This window comes from Phasianus colchicus, chromosome 21 (assembly GCF_987193195.1).
Source record: "Phasianus colchicus chromosome 21, bPhaCol1.hap1.1, whole genome shotgun sequence".
NCBI lineage: Eukaryota > Metazoa > Chordata > Aves > Galliformes > Phasianidae > Phasianus > Phasianus colchicus.
The window spans coordinates 8151497-8171858 of NC_143456.1; the positions used below are offsets into that span (position 1 = coordinate 8151497).

Genomic DNA, 20362 nt, shown 5'->3' on the forward strand with positions numbered 1-20362 from the left:
TTTTTTTTTTTTTTTTTTAAGTGTAATGACAGTTTCTTTACCTCCCCAGTCCTCTTGCTTCGTAGTGTGGTGTTCAGATCTACAGGAAAATGATCAGTGTTGGATGTGGATGGGCTGTGGTATTAGCAGGATGGAAGTCGGTGGCCGCTCTGTGCAGCGTTAACACCTTTGTGCTTTGGGAGAGCGTTCGCAGCTCCAAAAACCTCTTGTCAATCTTTATAATGTGAATGTAGGAACAAGGTGTTCAGTAACGTATTGCAGTTTTTGTGCAAGTCATCTGCCATAAAGCATGAAATGATTCAGAACAGGGTTCATAGTTCTCTCTTTGTTCCTTTGTTAATCACTGACCGATGGGAGGAGCCTGCAGAATTTGCTAATGCATTCTTTCTGGATAAGGATGACGCACAGATTGTCCTAATAAGGACTTAGTTTGAGAAAGGGGCCGTCTCCTTTGAGGAGATAGGGGCAAGTCATAGGGCGAGCAGTTTCTTTTTTAACTGGGGGATGACACAAGCACAAGTCATTTCCTTATTAATCGGTTCAAACCAGTTCTTACAGGAACTGCTGGTGATAAATGTGGGACTTCTGAGAAGTCATTCATTTCATTCTCAGCACCACATCAGCGCACAGCCCTGGCTGCCCTCTCCCAGGCTTTAAGGAAACTTTGTTCACTGCTTCTTTCTGTGTTACCAACAGTGTATTATCACTGATTCGCTCTGAAATATTTTTCTTTTTAAACATTTTGAAGCTCTGGGGAAACATGTCCCTTCCAGAAGTATCAGATTAAAGATAAAATACACTTTATTTTGTGCTTATCTGCTTTCCCAAGCAGCAAAGCACTTCTGAGCTGTAGCTGTAGCTCAGTTGGAACTTTGTTCTGTTTGGGTCAAGGTGGTAAGTTTTGTTGTTTTTTTTTTTTTTTTAATATGTATGGGTTTTTTTCTGTTTTTTTTTCTCCTCCTCTATTTTGTCTTGTTCCCTGGGAAAAAAATATTGCATCAGTGCTGTTCCAAGTATAGGTCCTTCTCTTCAGAAGCCATTTCAAGAATATTTGGAAGCTCAGAGGATAAAACTCCACCACAAACACGACGCCGGTGTGCCGCAGGTAAGAGCCTCTCTGCCTCCCCAGTGAACTTTTCCTCCCTCTGCCTTCTCCCTGGGTCAGCTTTGCCAATTTAACTCTTTATTCTTTGTGAAGGGTTTTGCAGTGGCCCAGGAAATAGCTGAATAGTAATTTAAAAAACAACCTGGGAATTAACAATAATAAAAGATTTGTATGCAATAGATGCAAACCTCCTAAATAACACAGGAAACAATAAAATAAGACTGATGGCCCATCTTGCCTCTCTGTTAGTGTGTCTATTTTGAAGGAGAAATAAAAGCAGAAAGAAGTTATGCTTAGAGGAGGAGTGATGGTAAACTGTGTCAGTACCAGTGCTTGGGAAGGCAGTGGGTTCTGTCACTTAATGGCCAGTGAGAGAAACAGAATCCACGGGGGTCAGTGTCCAAAAGGGAAAAGAAAGATACAGTGTTTGGTGTTGGGACAAAGGGGCAGAAGTACCCTTTCATACAAAGCAGTGCAAAAACCCAAAAATTTTTAGTGGCGACGGAGCAAGTTTGTAAACTTGTAACGAGCTCCACTCACCCAAGCCCATTAATCTAACTAACTGCTCAGTAGTAGTTGGAGCTCTTATGAATGTTTTTTGACCAATTTCTTAATAGAAAAGAGGTTCAATTAGGGAGAATCAGTCTGGGATAAGTAAATGTGGAGATACCTCTCATTTGCATTGATGTGACTGTTGTGCAGTGCAGTGCTGCCCTCCTTTGACAAAAAGCAGCAGTGAGGAGCAGTGGGGGAATGGAGTGGGACTGCGGATGTCATCGTGTTAACCTTTAGAAGAAGAAGAGAAGAATCTGATATTAATGGGAATATGCACAGTTTAGGAAAAAAAAACGTTGTTAACCAGTGGACTTACTGTTTTGTTTGCAATGAACAAGACAGTTGGTGGTTGGGGATTTTTAATTCCAAACTCTCTGAACTGTTAGCAGAGACCAACCAACACTGGGAATAATACATCACTTCATCAGCACAGGGTGAGCAAGCAAGGGTTCGTTGTCTGCCCTGCAGTGTGGGTGCAGCCCCCCGTGCCTTGTCTTTCCAGGGACCAAACTCAGCTGTACATATAGCTTGGTTCCTGTTTTCAATTTGATAGATTAGTTCTAAAAAGATGTTCAGGTTTTTCCCTTTCACTTATAAAATGGAGAGAACTGCCTTTGTGCTGTCCACTAATCTCCGTTTTCCTCCTTGTTCTGTTTTGTCTTTGTCTTCTTCAGGGTGAAAACTGGCTGTCGTGGATGTTTGAAAAATTGGTGATTGTCATGGTTTGTTATTTTATCTTATCTATAATCAACTCCATGGCCCAAAGCTATGCCAAAAGGCTGCAACAGAAGATGTACTCCGAAGAGAAAACCAAATGAGCTTGGAAAAAGAACTGTGAATGGGCTTTAGCAGACAAAAAGTGACGCTTCTTTCCATACGTATAAAATTCAGCATTATTCAAAATGGGGGAAAACTTTTTAACATCAACTTTGAACTAAGGCAGGTTTTTATTTTATTTTGAAAATAATTTGGCTATTAGAACAGACGTTTCACTGACAAAACTTATAGGTGTTAAGGTAAGGTATGAATGCTTTATACATCTGAGTTGTATCATATGGCATGGACAAGGTGATGTTAAATTGTGCTTAACACAGATCTTGTCCATCCGAATTACTTCCAAAACCGATGGTTTAGTATTTCCTGATTTCATTTCAGACTGACCTAAGGGTAACCTTTATTTTGAAGGGCGGCTCTTTTGTTTTTTTACCTTAACTTTCAAGACCATCAAGATGTATATAAATGAATAGAAATTGGATAAAAACTGTTGCATGTCCCTCGTGGTAAGGTTATTCCATTTGAATTCTCTGGTGTCCCATTGCATTGCACGTGCTCTTGGTTGGAAAAGCCGCCCTTTAATCGTCACGATGTTAGCAGAGATGATTGATGTCAAAATGCTGAAGCTGACATTTTTTTATTCTGTATATTTAGAATGAAGTTAAGATAAAACTTTATAAAGTCATCTTTGATCATTCCAGAATTTCTTGTGTCAGTCTTTTTAAGCTGTTTCTTTTCCTTTCCCCTTTTGTATGCTGAGTTTCGTCTTTATTAAGCCTTAATCCCACGGGTTGCATGCTTTACTCATCCTTCCTGCACAAATGGTGCTGAAACCACCCTTTATTCTTTTTTCCCTTTTTCTTAAGAACTTCTTATCGGAACAAAGTAGAAGGTGTATCACTGGGTGGAGTATGGCTCACTGCTTGAAATAGGCGAGTTTAGCTATGATTGTTATCATAAATCGTTGGTCGATGTTTGCCACTGATAACAACATCGTGAGCTGTGAAGGAGAAGGGGGAAGTGTAAAGATTCCAGATGAACACAGAGAATTGGTGTCAAACCCAGCAATTGTATGTGGAGTCATAGAGAACCTCACACTTAGGCTTGAAAATTCAGATGCTTATAAGATACTGCTTTAAGTCAGTGTGTCGATTTTAATGTATGTGAACGTAATCCATATTAAATCAGATCTCTTTCCTCTTTAGAAAGTAGACAGCCACACTACTGCTGCTGTGTATGTATTACTACTCCTGTAATTTTAGATCTATTGTTTTTGACTTTTAGCCTAGGGGGGATTAGGAGTTAATTTGACTTTCAGTTAGCATTATCAACAGGTGGCACACAAGCACGAGGCAGGCTTGATTTCGCTCTTGCTTGGGTTGTATGTTTATGCCTGCGTTAGGTTAGGGCAGATCATGAGCAAGGTGTGAGAGTAAGGATTTTGTTCAATCCTGCCTGAATGTCCTCCTGTGTTGCCGGCCGTCGTGACATCCCCATGGCTGTACCATCCTGTCGGATAGCTTATCAGACTGATGTTGACTGTTGGATCTCATGGCAACAACAGTCGGTAGGCTGTCTGACATTTTGGTATCTCTCATCTGACCGTTCCCTCATCCATCTCCAGCTGTTTTCATTGAACATCAGTGGCATATAAATGTTTTTCAGTTTTGATGGAAATGAGTACACCAGCCATGCAGTGTGGCAAGCTGCGTCCGAAGCATCTCTTAAAGCTCCATCTCGGTTGTGTGTCAGGTTTGTAATGTTTATCTTGTATGCTTTGTGTACAACTTCAAACATTATTGAGTGAACGGGGAGGCTTTAAATATGGACTTTTCTTAATGTAGCCATGTTATATTTAAATATTTGAAGCTCTGAGTGCTGGGAGGTAGTTAAAAGCAACAGGAGGGGAGGCAGCATGAGGCCATTAAACGCAATAATGCCCTTCATTTGCCTCTGCTGAGTTTTAAGAGGTGAATAGTTTTTCTGAATTCTTGGCCCTGGTGGCTTTTTCTCTTTTGGGCCTAAATAAGCTCTTTGACAATTACATAGCAAAGAACTTGTTCTAATGCAATACACATTCACAAAATAAAATTTAAAAAAAGCTCTTTTTGGTACTTTGCTTTTTTCAGTCTGCTAAAAGTTTAATTTTGCACATTGTAATAACTCATGTCAGCAGCTCATGGCTGTTTGTTTCGTTTTTCTTCAGCGTGTTTGGGTTAGTAAAACAGCTGTTAACAACCTTTCTTGCTTCTGTGCCATTGTTTTTTCCCTCAAATTTGCCATTTGTTCATAGGATGCTGCTGTTTACTTTTACTTTGCAGTTCCAGTAGTGTCTTAAGGCCTTTCATAGGAGTCTATGCCATCTTGAGGGCATCTTGAGATTGTATTAATAATTAAAAAGGGATGGAAGAAGCCCCTTGAGCCAATAAATGGTAACTTTCTGAATGCCCTAGCAGTCTACTTGTAATGATGCCTCTTTGCCCATTGATTAGTGAAAAGTTGCTGAATAAACTCACAGCTTCCCCCCTTTTATTTCAATCTGTTTGCACATTGAAAAGTAAAGTGAGAAACAAACATGCAGTTATTCATGTCACGTTGTACACGACCACTCCGATGAGCTGTGCCATTGTTTGAATCTTTCTGAAAGCGTTTAACAGAGGAACTGCTCGTTCTCCTTCCTCCTACTTTTTCAGCAACGGGAGATATTAAGGTTTGGTAAAAGTTAATACAAGGTAAGGTTGTGAAAATGAAGAGTGCTATGTTTGCTTAAATAAACAAGTAACAGATTCCTCATGTTTATTCCAGCTGGATTGTTTCCTTTTTTGTGTATTGAATTTGGTTACACTTTGAAATTTGTTATCCCAAGTGTTCTGTGGTGAGTGTGAAGATAAGTTGTGTTCACAGTGTATTTTGTGGCTACAGAGAAAGGCCCAGAGCCTTTCACATCTCATCTGGATGTGTTTTGCTGCCTTAGCCAATGGTTTTATCAGGAATACTTTCAGTTGTGCACTGGAAGCAGTCAGTCATGGATTTTGATGTGGGTAAGGCCCAAAGTGAGCTCTGTTTGCAAAGAGCAACAGCCTCAATTACTTCACTATGCTTTATCTGATGGATAAGTTGAAAAGGTCACACTGCTTTGTGCTAAATGGAATCACCAGTCCCACACTGCTCCATCACAGCAAACAGGAACTGCTCCATCTGCAGTTCCTACCTCCATCCCAGTGGTTCCCAGTAATGCAAGCTGAGCTTTCCCTGCTGCTGCTTGTGCTGACAGACACCCATCACTGATACTTGAGGGGCTCAGTGCTGTTCCTCAGCGTTCCTCTCTGCTTTGTTTTGGGGTTTCATTATTTAATTCATTAGAACCAGCTTCCTCCTCACTCCAAGCAGCACTAATTGCAAACAAGAATACTGTGGATCATTACATGCTTATCAAGCACAAACATGACTGGTAGTGAACAAAGCGTATTGCAGGTGTAAAAATAAGTGGTGGCTGGGGGTGGTCCTAGAGGTAAAAATAATGGCAGTTGTCTTTGAAACACATGGTTAAAAAATACTTATCATCAGCAGTTGTAAGGTTGATTGCAGTCATGGAGGTAATGGAGGTGGCTCATCTGGGATTGTGAGTTCTGAGGGTTTTTTTGTTTTTTTTTGCAAGTTTGTGTTTTTTATTTTTTGGAGCAGGAGAAGGAAAAAAAACTCCCAACAGTAAGTGCTTCCCCTACCAATGGGGTCATGGGACTGCAGCACTGAGTGCAACCGAGGGGGAAGCAGGGGTCTGGTGATCGCTCTCTGTGGAACACCCCCAATGCCTCCTGAGTAAGATAGAGGGTAGATATTTGCCTATGCTCCTTGCAAACTCATTTTTAAAGAGATTATGGAGGAACCTCCTGATCCTGCTGTGACTTTTGAAGTTCACACGTGTCATTGAGGACAGATCTGCAGCCTCACGTTTCTTCCTCTGTTTGACTTGGTGGCTGCATGTACTCAGCATTCCCAAGAGGCAGCTGTTTGGTCTCAGTGTGAGCAGGAGAGATGTCACAACCTGAGCCAGTGAGAGGAGCTCAAATGTAGAAATGGATATCAATGTCCAGAAAACCATCTGCCCTTCCAACTAAAGGCAGACAGGAAAGGCCCAGCAGTCTGTGATGGGCTTTGGGCACACACTAGGAATTCAACACAATGCTATTTTGGTCAAAAATGCTGCAGGCAGCTCTGTGTTGGGTTCAGCCTGTTGGGCTCTGAAGTTGTTCTGCATATACACTGCTGGTGATGTTCGGTTGTTTGAAAAATACTCGTGAACCTGTTAAACAGGCTGTCTTTGTTTTAGTTTGCCTTTCACATTGCTCTTTAATCTGCTGGAGGGGTTTTTATTACTGTTCACTTAAGGAATGATTCTGTGCATTGACTACATGAGCATTAAATCAAAGGTCGCTTCTCTCTAAACCTCATTTAAGCTGTTCAGATATGGATATGTCAGTGTGCAGCACCTCCCGTGGTTCGGGGGAGTTGCTCCTCCCTTAATTGTTCTGGTTTCCCAAGAAGCTGAAATGTGATGCCCAGGCAATTGGCAATAAGGAAATGAACTGCTGTTTCCTGGTGAAAGGCAAAAGATAGGACTTGTGAGCTCTGTGCATTGTTCCTGCTCTGATAACTGCTCCACTCCACCCCTGCCTCCTGATGGCCCCAGAAACTGCTGTTCAGTCCATGTAAGAAATACAGATTGATGACTTCTGTGTTTCTCCTGCTTGGGTGATCCTCTGTCCTTAATACCAGCAATTTAAGGCATAATCTATTTTTTTTTTTTTAAAGTTACATGTGACAGAGGAGCCCCACAGGTCTGATTTTGTCTCCCCAAGTGGTTTAAGCATTTTGTTTCCCCGCGGCATTGGTAGTGTGTGTCATTTTACTGTTCTCTGCTATAATGGAGAATCACTCCTGTCTGGAAGATATCTCACATCCAGGAGATTGTGAACTCCATATGTCTTTAAGTTGGAAATCTGTGCTGTCCTTTGGCAGTAGGGTTCGGCTGTAACAGAGGGTTGGTCATTCTGATTGAGTAATGAAGGTGCTGGTGTTGATGGCAGACTGATGCTCACTCCTGGTGAGCTGATGGCTCTTTGCTCAGTTCCTGCAGTCCCAACTGCCTGTCATGCTCAGTGCTCTCTGTACGAGTTGAGTTTGGTTCTTGAGTGGAGTTTTCTGCAGTTTGAGTGAGATCCCACATGGATGTGTAATTTCAGGTTTCCTTTGTGGATGAAAAATAAGCTACTTTATCGCAGTACGCATTTGGTTCACATCTATTTATTTATATAATTCTCCACAGTGAAAATACTGAGTTTGGAAGACAGTCTTACAGAGGAAAATGATGTGAAAAGCTGAGTTAAGTTCTCGCAGGGAGGGACGTGATTTATGGCATCAAATAACTGCATGTATACATGCAGACCTGGTGACTCAGTCATGTAGGAGCTGCTCCATGTGGGGCGAGGAGGAAATAAATACCCCAGTGTACTCTTTGCAAGTGGTAGAAACAGCTATTCCACTTTTATATGGGAGTTCATAGTGAACCCAGAGCCCAGAGAGTGGTGGTCAATGGAGCTAAATCCAGCTGGCGACCGGTCACGAGTGGTGTTCCCCAGGGGTCGGTGCTGGGGCCTGTCCTTTTCAATATTTTTATTGATGACCTGGATGAGGGCATTGAGTGCACCCTCAGTAAGTTTGCAGATGACACCAAGTTGGCTGGAAGTGTCGATCTGCCTGGGGGTAGCGAGGCCCTACAGAGAGATCTGGACAGGCTGGAGAGCTGGGCTGAAGCCAATGGGATGAGGTTTAATAAGACCAAATGCCGGGTCCTACACTTTGGCCACAGCAACCCCAAGCAACGCTACAGGCTTGGGGTGGAATGGCTTGAAGACTGTGTAGAGGAAATGGACCTGGGGGTGTTGGTTGACGCTCGGCTAAACATGAGCCAGCAGTGTGCCCGGGTGGCCAAGAAGGCCAATGGCATTCTGGCTTGTATCAGAAGCAGTGTGACCAGCAGGAGTAGGGAAGTAATTGTTCCCCTGTACTCAGCTCTGGTGAGGCCGCACCTTGAGTATTGTGTCCAGTTCTGGGCCCCTCACTGCAAGAAAGACATTGAGGCCCTGGAGCGTGTTCAAAGAAGGGCAACAAAGCTGGTGAGGGGTCTGGAGCACAGGCCTTATGAGGAGCGGCTGAGGGAGCTGGGATTGTTCAGTCTGGAGAAGAGGAGGCTCAGGGGAGACCTTATTGCTCTCTATAACTACCTGAAGGGAGGTTGTAGCGAGCTGGGGGTCGGCCTCTTCTCTCGTGTAACTGGTGATAGGACTAGAGGGAATGGTTTCAAGCTTCGCCAGGGAAGATTCAGGCTGGATATTAGGAAATACTACTTCTCTGAAAGGGTGATCAGGCACTGGAATGGGCTGCCCAGGGAGGTGGTGGAGTCACCGACCCTGGAGGTGTTCAAAGAACGTTTGGATGTTGTGTTGAGGGATATGGTTTAATGAGAACCATTGGTGACAGGTGGATGGTTGGACTGGATGATCTTATAGGTCGTTTCCAACCTTAGTGATTCTGTGATTCTGTAACCCGGTATTGTTTGGAGCTGAGTAGCAGCTCTGAATTGTTGCCCAGCTCTGACTGTTCTGACTGAGGCTGCCACAATGACTCTACTGCTGCCCTTGCCAACCAAGAATTACAGAGTCAGTGTTTCATTACACCTTCAGTGTGTGGGATGAGGCTGCTTTCCATTTGGCTCCTTGGGTGGTGTGCTGCTCACGCGCTCCAGTCACTGATCTGTTACATATAGGAGCTTGCTGGGCAAAGGCTCAAACTGAATCATGTCATCTGACCACAGCTACACCATTCTCAGGCAACTGAATTGTACTCATGTGAGCCTTTGAATAAACATTATACCATATGCGTAACCAAGTAGGTACAATAATTGTTTCTGGAGAACGCACTCATTTAAGTGCACATACACTGTTTACGATGGCACTTGTTTCTCATCATATATAATTAGTGAAGGGAGCTCACTGCTTCCTGAAGCTGAAACAGGAAATATTGAGAGGAGTTTTGGCCAAGAGAAAGTCCTCATTTTTCTTATTTTTCTATCTCATGAAACCTTATGGCCTTGCTAATCTCTTTCCCCTAGCCATCTCCAGACTTTTCCAGCTTGCTCTGTATCATTGGCAATAACATTTGTTTGAAACACCACCCGATGTGCAGCTGTTGGTGCTTCTGGGAAGGGGTTAAGCTTGTTCTGCTGATTCACAGAGGTGGGTGACTCATTACCCACCCGGACAGAGGGGAAGTGGCTGTCTGGAGGGAGAGGATTCATACAATGTGTGCTCAGAAGGGGCCATTGTGAACATCCAGTTTGAGTGAAAGAGCCGGAAAGGCTCTGCAGTTAAAATTTGGGATTATCAGCTCTGCATCCAGGCGCATTAAAAGCTGTCGGAGTGTCCAAGCCGTGCTGCTGGCTTGAGGAAGAAGCTTACACTGGAATTTGCTGCACTGGTAAAAGTGTGGCTGGGGTGCCCTTGAAAGCAGTAGAGAAATGGCAGCAGCTCTGCTCTTTTTGTAGCTTTTTGTAATACAACAGATCCACAAATCATGTTCCTGGTGGCTGTTGTTCAGCTTTTAAAGCTGTGTCCAGCAAATCTCAGGCTTCCTTAAAGTACACTTTGACATCCGAGAGTACTTCCTTTAGGATGTTTGGGTTGTCATTTCATAGCACTTATACTGAATTTATTAACAAATGCCAAAGGAAATGAATGAATCATTCAATACCTTTTTTACCCTAACATTTCCTAGTTGTGTACCAGCTGCTAATTTGCACACAACTTCCTTTTTCCATATTGGCAGAATTCTGGTTTTTGCCCTTAATCTGGAACTGTTCCTGTTGCTAACTCCATGCTGGTAAGTCCCCTAAAAGTCCATTTTTATGGTTCGTATCCTTTTTTTGCTGCTATGAAGTCTTACTTTACAAACAAGTCCAAATAAATTGCATCATTGTCACTGTCTTTAAAGTCACTGTCTTTAAAGTACTTGTAACTTAGGTCCTGTTTTTTCTGGTGACCAAATAAACTTATCCTGTTCACTCAGTATTTCTGCTATAGTTAGTCCTTGAATCAACTTCCAGGGGACTTGCACCTGTCTATGACAGCAAACAATAGTGAGATTTGATGCATTGTTCCATGGTTCATGAATTTCCTGTGGGTAGTTTGCCTAAAAGCAGTGGGGTCAGGGCCACTGGTGCTGCCATCCCTCAGTTCACCATTGCCTTGGGAATGGCCTTTGATCTACCTTGCTCATTTCAGCTGCTAATGAAGTAATGGCCCTCTGCCAGGCTCAGGCTCTTGTTTACCCAACTAATTTTCTCCATAAAACAATAATAAAGAAAGAATTCTCCACCTTCTAGTATAATTTGAGATGATGTATACTTGAGAATAGTTATTCACTTCCTGCCACTTGACCCTCTGCTCTCCACATCCTGGGGAAAAAATAGAGGAATTCAGCCACAGATGAAGGCTTAGTTTGGGAGAGGGTGTGAGTCTCAAAACTGAGGTCAGCAGCAAAAAACGCTGGCAGGAAGAGACCTGGAGAAGCCAAAAATAATTCCTGTCAACCTCAAGTGAAATCGAGGTGATCGTAAGAGCTAATGCAATAGTTACAGTTCTGTTTCTACCTCCAATTTCTGTAGCTTCAAGAAATCTGCGTTGTCAAAATTCAAAATTTGATTGGCATCTTGTTAAGCAACAATGAATTTTGTGGCATAGCTAAGCCATTAAACAAACAAAAACCCAAATATGCTCCTTTGTTAACTGAAAGTGACATACTCCATTAAAGAATAGATGCAGCTGTAAGGGATGGGTGAATGGCTCTGTGTCATTGTGGCTGCAGTAAGTGCTGCTGCATTTGCTTCATGCTTGGAATTGTAAATACACAGACATAATGCAGTGGTATTTCTGCAAGTTACTTATGTAGCAGTACAATAGCCTACAGCTCTCTTCCTTGTTGCGGAGAGGACTTAACCTGTTGTAGCTGTTTAAAAGCTCTTTTGTAACACAGCGTCGCAATGAGGAAGAATCCATCCCTGGGACTCAGTCAGAAATGGAGTTACCTGTTTTCATTTCTGACACTCGAAGAAATCCTTAGTCTGACAACAGTATCTGTAGCTAACACTAGGAAAAATGATTTCTACCTTTGCTAAGTATCCTGTGCCTTTTGAAGGGGGGAAGGAGAACCTCACTGTTCTGCTTGCTTTCCTAACCCTTTGCTCTTTGCAAACTTGAACTGCCCGAGCTGGTTCTCTTGATGTTTTGTGCAATCTTTCCTCCAGTTTATTGTGTGAGAATACCCACCCAGCTTAATATTTCAATTGACAAAAACATAACACTAGAAAATCCCTTTTGATCGAAACAGTCCCCTATCTCTGAGCCGACAGGATGTAACTTAGTGAAAAAAATATTAAATCATCACAAATAATTGTCTATAAAAACTATATGTGGTTTTAAATGAAGTATATCTGGATAACTGAACCATGATTATTGTGTCCTCCTTTTGAGAAGGAATTGCTAAAACAGGAATTGAAGCAGCTGAGTGAAAAGAGAAGGCAAAGTGAGCAGAGTGTTGGATGGTGCATTCTGGTCTGTAAGAAGAATAGTGTCAAAATGTGTTGTCATACACATCAAGCATCTTGAGTGTATTTACCCCACTTGTTTTCTTTGTTTTCCCTCCTGAATTTTTATTTTTATTTTTATTTTTTTCTGAAGGCACTAGAGATTAACATTGTTTGTCTTTAAACTCCCATGAAATGTATCAGAATCCACTGTGGCATGCATTGAAATTACATCCATGACAGTGATCAGCTGCTGCTGCTTCTGTATTTGAGCAATTGTGAACTTACCCCAGTACTTTCTCCAGAGTCAGTTGTACAGTTACTTGGATCGTGTCAGATTTGTTTATCTTTCCAGATCTCATGCTCCTGAGCTACTTTGAGAACAGCTGTTCCTGGATGGATTTTAGCACTTCTGTTCCTGACCTGAACAAAAATGAAGAGGTAAATGAAACCAGGAAAGGAAGTATAGATAATATACAATGTCTGCTGTCCTCTAACTGAAGCCCAGCAGAATTACAAGGGCATTTCTGCATCTACTGCTGTGTTAAGTCACTGCAGATTTAAAATCTAGATTAGAATTTCTTACAGGGCAAGACTTCTGTGCAGGCCATGTTGCAAATGCCCTTAACATATTTACTGTTCTACATGCTTGCTCATCTTTTAGTTAAAAACTCAGTGGCCTGGAGTGAAATAACTCTGAGACTTAAACTGAAACTGTGATATTTGTCCACTTCTCAAAGGAAAAGTCCTTGAGATTGATCTGATTTTTTTTCATCTGAGTGGTTTTTGGTCACTTTTGCTTCTCTACCTGGCTGCTATGTTTGCAGGCTGCAGTTTCACGCTGGCACCACCTTGTGGTCGTTGTAACATTTGTCGAGAAAATAAAAAGCCTGGTTCTTAAATTTTGAAATTACATTATAACATTACAGAGTTATCCATCTGTAATCTAATGGCAATTCTCCTCCCAAATCTCTTTAAGTACTAAAAAGTAGATTTAAAAAAGAACACCTGCTTGCTCTTCTAATACAGGAGGAAGAGCAAGAGTTAAGGTTTTCCCTGTAAATGTATGGAAAACATGGAATCCATTGTGATCTTTAATAGAGGATATAAAGAAAACGAAGACCCCCATTCACAGGTGTTTTGTTGTGGTTTCTTTTTTTTCTTCCCAGATGGTTCAGAACTTCCAGTGTTTTAAGCCTTGAAGTAGAACTTAAGCCTTACTTTGCTTTAAAGCACCATGTGGCAGACTGTTGTCTCTTAAATGATACCCAAATGGAGTCTGGCTTAATAATGCTGATAGTGTGTGTTTTTATCAATTTTAAAGCATTCCAGGGCAAAATGTTAGCATGAAAAATTGGAACTGGAGGAGCTGGAATGCCTAGAGGGAAGCCCTTCTGTATAGAAATTCTTTATTAAAAATATGCAAGTTCTGAAAATGACATTCAAAGATTAAGCTAGAACAGATATCAGCTGTTTTGGAAAACAGCTACTACATCTGTTAAATAGGAATATCTGTGCATATAAACATACTCAGTTCTCATCCAGTTTGATTCTAACACACGCATGCCTTGCTCACAAGATTAACTATTAGTTGTAGTCCAGTAATTTATATATTTGATAGTTGATGGAAGGTCTTCCAGTGCTGGGTTCTTTCAGGAAGAAACAATTTCAAAAATCAAAGGTTGGTGTAACTGGAGATAACTTGTTCCAGAGCTGTGAAACTGTCCAAAAAATCTTCCTCTTCAATTCCAAACTTAGTGTACTGGTGAAGGTAGGCCCTGTGTGTTGAAGTCACAGTAGAAAAACAGGCAAGACGTTAGAAATCTATGAAGAGTCTGACACATTCAATTAGACTGTATAGTTGCTGTAACAAATTCAAATGGATTTTGGTGGTTAGGTTTCACCTTTCTCTCTTGAACTCATTTTGTAATTCATACTTACTGATAAATCATGACTTATTTCTAATAGCATTTATTACTTTGAAATGTTGGCTTAATGAGACAGAATTGCATCTAACAAAATTCAGCTAACTGGGAAATGGAAGGAGCTATGATGATTAAATGAGAAAAGTAATTTATGAAGTAGAGATGTAGAGCCTAAACCTGTGTGTACAGGATAGTTTGCTTCCCATCAATGCTGTTTTTGAAGCAGGGTGGTAAAAATAGGAACACTGCTAGTAAATGCAGTATTTCTCCTTTGACTTTTAATCACTGAATTCCTGTTTATCAGGTGTCTGCTGTGACACCCAGTTACCTTGGGTTCATGGTGACCAAGTAAAGAGGCAATCATTTTCTATCCCCTTAGTGTTTTTGAACTGAGCCAGGAACTTGTTTCCTGGAATGTGAAGCACGTCTGTATATAATTTAGAAACTGTATGATCAGTAAAAGAGTTTCTATGTATTATTTTTAGAACGGGCAATCTGGAATGCACTAAGTTTAGGGAGCTAGAATACTGAGAAAATGACCAAATCAATAGCCCTAGAATATGTGGTATTGCTAATCCACAGAAAATAAGCACTGTTCTGTGCAAGGTAAGCACCCTGCCATCATGTCTGAAGTGAAAAAATGTTTCTGCTGAAGTGTGGGAACAGTATTCAAGTTCATTCACCATTACTTTGCTGAAAGAGATTTTCTCTGCATTGATTTTGCTACCACTGAAGATAATGTCAGCTATAAAGGAAATGAACAGAATTATTTTCACTTACTTGGAAGCAAACATATTCCAAGCTTTTCCTACAACACTGTCAAGAGGTTTCAGCAGGAACTGGCTATTGCTAACCAGAGAAGCAGACTTCTCATACTTATTAAATGCTCTTGGGGTTTTCCACGCATTAAAAGCAACCTGAGGATTTAGCCATGATGTATATAATGAGGGATCTCGGAAACTTCCTGTAGTGGAAATAAGATAAATGTAAATATTTTGATACATGTAAAGCTACAGGGTCTTGCATCTTGATCTCATTAGTCCCATGTGACCTAATCAGCACTCAGTGGATCAGTTCAGCCCTTGAGAAAAGTCTGGTCAGTTTCAAGTGTACTGAATGTTTGAAACAGTTATACTACCTAGGAGTGTACTCTGCTGTCAGTACTTCCTATGTGAGGTATGCTTGTCATTCCAGAAGCAGAAAAATGTATTTTCAGACAATATTGCTAATAATTCTACTGTATATATAGACTTCAGTCTTTTTGTCCTTCCCTACAACTCTTCAGTTAATATAGAAGTCTTAGCTGTAAATACAACAGTCCTAACTAATTACACATGGCCTTGCACATTAACATCTTTCTAGAGGAAATACTGATTTCATTAGTCAAATACATGACCTTTTTTTATTTTCACTTTCACGCGAAGAAAACAGTTGAGATGTGAAACAAATGACTGAGATGTTGTGCCCTTTCTTCTCACCTAAGTCTACACTGTGTGTATCTTTTCCTCGCAGGATGACCAGGTTGGCAATGGAAGTATTGAAATGCAGCAGCTTGTTTGTGGAATGACTGGAGGAGATGGAGTTGCCTGGACATGGCGGCTGTACTTGCCAATCAATACCTACAAGATTTTTGCAAACAAGTTATAAAACAAAGTTAATGTTTCATGAAATACAGATTCAGACTAACTCTGTGTCCCAAGCTGAAATCATACTAAGTTTTGTAGTTTCTGCATGTCGACTAAGCAGCAATTACACAATTCTCAGAGGAAAACCGAGCTTGGCCAGCAGTGTTTTCCTGGTAGTCACTAATCTTACCAGAGAAATGGATACTTTTTTTCTGTAGTTAGCAATCTGCCAGCCCATTCTTTGCATAAGTGGAAGCTTTGCTGAATTCTCAATGTAAATGATATGGGAAAGCTAAGCATATGATTTTTATTAGTAGGTATAACAAGAAAAAGCATAGTAAACACATGATTTAAAGAATGTTCCAAATGAATCACGTAAATTAAGTGCATGACCAAAAACTGTTGTTTTGCATATTTTCAATAGTTATAATTAACTGAGATGTCTGGGAGCAAAAACATGAGCAAGCCAGGAGTGGCAGCTGAGTGAATAGTGCAGAAGCAGCTGGCTATGTGGAGGCAAATTCCTGCTGTCCGAGGGCAGCAGCTTGCTTCTGAAAGGAGTGACTAAAATCAGTGAGCCCCACAAAACAGTAAGCTTTATTTCAACTGTAAAGATATATTCTTAAAGAGTGATGGCTGAGTGAGTGCTTCTTACCTTCCTCCATTTTAGCATTAGCAATGAGCATTTGCCTCAGATGTTTGAGGAGTCCAGGCCAACTGAATGAACTAAATGCAAGGGAGTTTTCAGGCATCTGAGGTATGTTACGGAGACCCAACATTTTGAATTCAGGATGTGGAACTAAAGTTTCCATTAAGTCTCCTGGAAAAAAAAAAAGAAAGAAATAACAGCTGCTCATGTTTGACAAAAATATCACATAGGCTAGTTAAAATAGAAGAAGAGCATGAGGGATTTTACAAAGATCAGTAACTGAAGGTAAGAAAGCAGAATATGTAAAATTTAAATTTAACAAATATACAGACGCATCTGACAAAATGCAAAGATTTACAACCTACCACTGAGTTTTTTATATAGGAATTTAACAGCTCTTATTTTACAATTTAGACTTGTCCTCCTTTTAGTCTAGCTCAGAATCTTAAGGACCTTCTATGCTTCTGAAGAGGTGGAAAGGAAAATGAGAGCTTAATTTTACAAGCAGATTCTTCGCAAGCCAGTTGCTTGTTGCTACCAGGTTGCATGCTAGTGTGTTTTCTGAGCTGAACACAAAACTAGCATTTTGATTGTACAAACTTCTAACCTAATGTTAAATGTTAAAACTCAGTCTAAAATTACTGCCAGGCAGAAATTTCCTCTGAAAGGTAAATGAGTACAAGAGTGGTAGTCATTTGAAAAAGAAGGAACATGAGTCTTTTGGTAAAGAACGAAACGAGAAGCTGGTTATCTATTTTTGACTGCTACAAAATTAGGGTTGAATTACTAAGTTAGTCTTTCACTTCCCTGTCTATTTTTACTATCTTAAGCTTGGGTTATATCCAAATAGTTGAGTAAAAGAGACTGAAGAACTTAAGTACCCAGAATGAAATGATTACAGAAAGATGTGTAAGAATGCCTTAAGTATCTACAATGCAGTTAGATACCTAAAGGGTTTCTGCTGTAGTGTAAGCCAGCTTCTGCTGTGTGAGCAGGCTGGAAAACACTCCCCAGTTGATGTGCAATGACTTGATTTACATCCCTGAAGGAAATCTGTTTAATATGCATCAGTTGAGCACAGATCTTGTGGATGACATCATTTTCATGAACAAGAAGAGCATCTGATGACTGATACAGATGTGACAGAGTCAAAACAGAGTTATAGTTTTGAACAATGACCTGGAAAAAGAAAAAACAAAAAAAAAAAACACTACATGAGAGTCAAACAACTTGATCTCTTTCTATAGTTTAATATATTCCTCTGGCTACTGTCATTTACTCTGTTGTGGTTAAGGAAGTGATTCATTTTCTTTGCCAAAGTGCAGAATAAGGTCAGGAGCCGTCACAGCTTTTTCATGGAAATGGAGCAAGACCTATGAAAATCATGTTACTCATCTCAGTTCAGAATGAAACTTGTCTGGGAACTGATTACCATGCTCAGATACTGTCATAAGAGATTTCTAGATAGCTAGTAGAACTTCTCATGAAACTGCATTATACCATAGCGCTTTTATAAGTACATGTTAAATGTTTTCTTACAAGCTTGAGATATCCGTGATTTTTTTATTTGATGGATGATAATTTTGATTTTTTTTTTTAATGAAACTACATTAAACTACCAAATATGAGGCAAACAAATTCCTTTGTGTCATGTGGAACTTTCAAAGAATGAAGTGTTTCTCTTTTCTAGTTTATTTCAGTTGCATTGCATTATTTTGTTTTACTCATGAAAAGCAAACAGCTTACTTAAGTTTCCATTCCTCTATGATCACAATTATAATCTTGCAAAATATCTCTGGGAAAAATGACATTCACCTCACCAGTGCCATAGGGCCAGATAACGTGGTTTAGTATAAACGAGGTTGGAAAAGCATCTCTTAAACACTGAGTCACAAATGCTCCTAGGCCAGAACCTGTACCGCCAGCCATGCTCATTATTGTGAAAAATCCACTGAGTTGGTCACATTTCTCTACTTCTTTTTGCACTAGATTCATGATTACTTCTTTGTTTCTAGGCCCGTGAACAGAATAACTGTAGAATAAAGGAAGAAAAATGGCAGGTGATATAAAGGCAGTAAGGTCAGCCTATTCATAAAGGGTACTTTTCTTTGTATTACCAATATATCCTGGCATTGTGTCACTCATTCTACTTGTAGTAAATAATTCTCAGCTGTGGCATTTATTTTGCAAAAGAGCTGTTTATAAATTGTGCTTATTGTTAACCCATTGTTAAACATATTCTAAGCCATTACATTTTCCCTGTAAATACCAATTTCATTTTGCAAAAAGCAGTGTAGAAATGTTGCTGTATGTACTGTTTCTCTACCTAAAGTCATTAAACAGTGTTTCTTACACAGCTGCAACAGTATCACTCCTAGAGAGCACAGACAGCTCATTATCCCCTACAGCTCTGGTAGTGAAGCTGGAAATGATGATTCCTACCCATTTGCCCAGTTGTTCCCAGAGCCTTGCTTCTGACAGAAGTGTGACTGATCGTCGTATTTCCAGTGGCCGGACCGGGCAGCTATTGATAAAGTTTGGCTGATTACTTTAGGTTCCATGTCAACAAGCACAGCCCGGGCAATAGGTACTGTATGGGGAAGAGAAACAAAACTAAGTGCCAATATCACAACTTGCTTATGTGAAATACAGACTTGCATCATGGCCCAAGTTGTATTCCTTCCACCCACATAAGCCCCAACTAGAACATAAAACAGGATGCAGCAGTGTCCTGGATTTCAAGGGAACTGCTGATAGTACTAAAGATAGATCTGAATAACAGGGACATGGATCTTTTGGGAAAGTAATGTCTCAGTTTGCTTGTTAACTCTAGATTCAAATAGTCCAGACCCTGCTCCATGGTATTATCTGCCTACAATGGGAAATGTGGATATTTGGAAGGGAAGATTGTTTATGCATACATGTGCCATTTCCAGCTGTGTTACTGGCAGACACAATTCATGGTCTCAGACATTCTACCAGCTGTTATTTTGCTTCTGTAAGTTGTAAGCAATGTCAGGAAGGCAGAAGGTTGGGACAGTTCTTCCAGACTGAAGGTAGAACTTGGATGATGTCAGTACCAGACCCTCTGTGGGACACAAAACACCTAAAGGCTGTACCTCCAGACTCCGCCTCGCTGAAAAACCGTTCTGTACAGGCATCGTGGTAGGCTTCATTCTCCTTCTTGGAACACAACCCATGTGTGCCACGGACATCACCACAGATGGTGTTAAACACCTCACGACCAATTTGGTTACCACACTGGCCAAGCTGGACTGCAACTATTGACATTCTAATTCACCTCGTGTTTAGCCCTAAAAAAAAGAAAAGCATGCCTTTGGGGGGGGGGGGGGGGGATGGAAAGTTAAAAAGGTTCTGACAAGCAGAATTCCGATCACTTTTGTAATTTTTTACAACCTCTAGCAAGGACGAAAATACTGCAGTACAACCAGCGGCTATTTCTGGTGAAATACCGACTGTCAGCACTCCAGCCCGAAGTGAAAGGCCGATCAAAGAATGCAGATGGCAGTTTTGAGGCAATCCTCTGCGTGTGGCACCGACCTCCCCGTGCAGCCCGCTCCCGCCCCCGGGGTGCCGCAGTCCCTCACAGCGCCGCGCCGCCGATTTCCCGCCCGCTCCCCGCGGCCGCCATCTTCTGGGACCGCCCCCACCGCCCCTCACGTCGCTCGGCCGCCTCTCCCTCCCAGCTGAGGAGGGACGCCCACCTCCCCTCGCCTGTCCTTCCCGCCCAGGATCTCCCCTCAGCTCAACGCTGGCTCAGGAGGGGCGGGGTTCACGCCGCAGCCCCTCCTCAGGGCTGACCTCGCAGAAGCGCTCAAGCACCAGCAGCGCACGCGCGCCTCAGCGAGCCCCCAGCCCGCCGCGCCTCGCTTCGAACGGCCTGCTGCGCGCATGCTCAGAGGGAACTTCGGGCAGTTCGGGCACAAGCGGCGGGCTTCGGGGCTTCGCAGAGGGCAGTACGCACGCTCTGAGCGAACGGCTTCGCCGCACCATCTACGCAAGCTCCGTGCCAGGAGCGAGGGAGGTGGGCGCGTATCGCGCGTGCTCAGCTTCAGCTCTACGCCCGCC

The 20362-nt window shown here is 41.6% G+C and overlaps 2 protein-coding genes and 1 long non-coding RNA gene across 13 annotated transcripts in view; 2 read left to right on the plus strand and 1 right to left on the minus strand.

The window, feature by feature from the left end:
• VMP1 (vacuole membrane protein 1) overlaps nt 1-5223 on the plus strand; it is a 59787-nt gene extending 54564 nt beyond the window's left edge. For all 3 annotated transcript variants that reach the window (XM_031591529.2, XM_031591528.2, XM_031591527.2), the window contains 2 exons: nt 1003-1105; nt 2335-5223. In XM_031591529.2, coding sequence (XP_031447389.1) covers nt 1003-1105; nt 2335-2478 — 247 coding nt within the window. In that variant the 3' untranslated portion in view covers nt 2479-5223. The remainder of the gene's footprint in view (nt 1-1002; nt 1106-2334) is intronic.
• Nucleotides 5224-10304: 5081 nt separating this feature from the next.
• LOC149915321 (uncharacterized) lies at nt 10305-15598 on the plus strand. Its single transcript, XR_016459222.1, has 3 exons — nt 10305-10372; nt 12430-12515; nt 15512-15598. It is a non-coding gene; the product is annotated as an uncharacterized LOC149915321 (long non-coding RNA).
• TUBD1 (tubulin delta 1) lies at nt 10981-20338 on the minus strand. Of its 9 annotated transcripts, XR_016459221.1 has the most exons (11): nt 20096-20338; nt 19393-19587; nt 18716-18863; nt 18089-18305; nt 17221-17452; nt 16280-16444; nt 15478-15618; nt 14780-14963; nt 13605-13852; nt 12363-12497; nt 10981-11052 (listed from the first exon to the last, which is right to left on the minus strand). XR_016459221.1 is itself a non-coding variant. In XM_090122486.1 (9 exons), the coding sequence occupies exons 2-9, from the start codon at nt 19562-19564 to the stop codon at nt 13750-13752; spliced, it is 1362 nt and encodes a 453-aa protein (XP_089978612.1). In that variant the 5' UTR covers nt 19565-19608; nt 20096-20338; the 3' UTR covers nt 12531-13749. The 9 variants fall into 9 exon arrangements, 7 of the variants coding, with proteins under 7 accessions (XP_031447386.2, XP_089978614.1, XP_089978612.1 ...); XR_016459219.1 differs by lacking the exon at nt 10981-11052 and having other exon boundaries at nt 11459-12497; XM_090122486.1 differs by lacking the exons at nt 10981-11052; nt 12363-12497 and having other exon boundaries at nt 12531-13852; nt 19393-19608.
• Nucleotides 20339-20362: the final 24 nt, after the last annotated feature.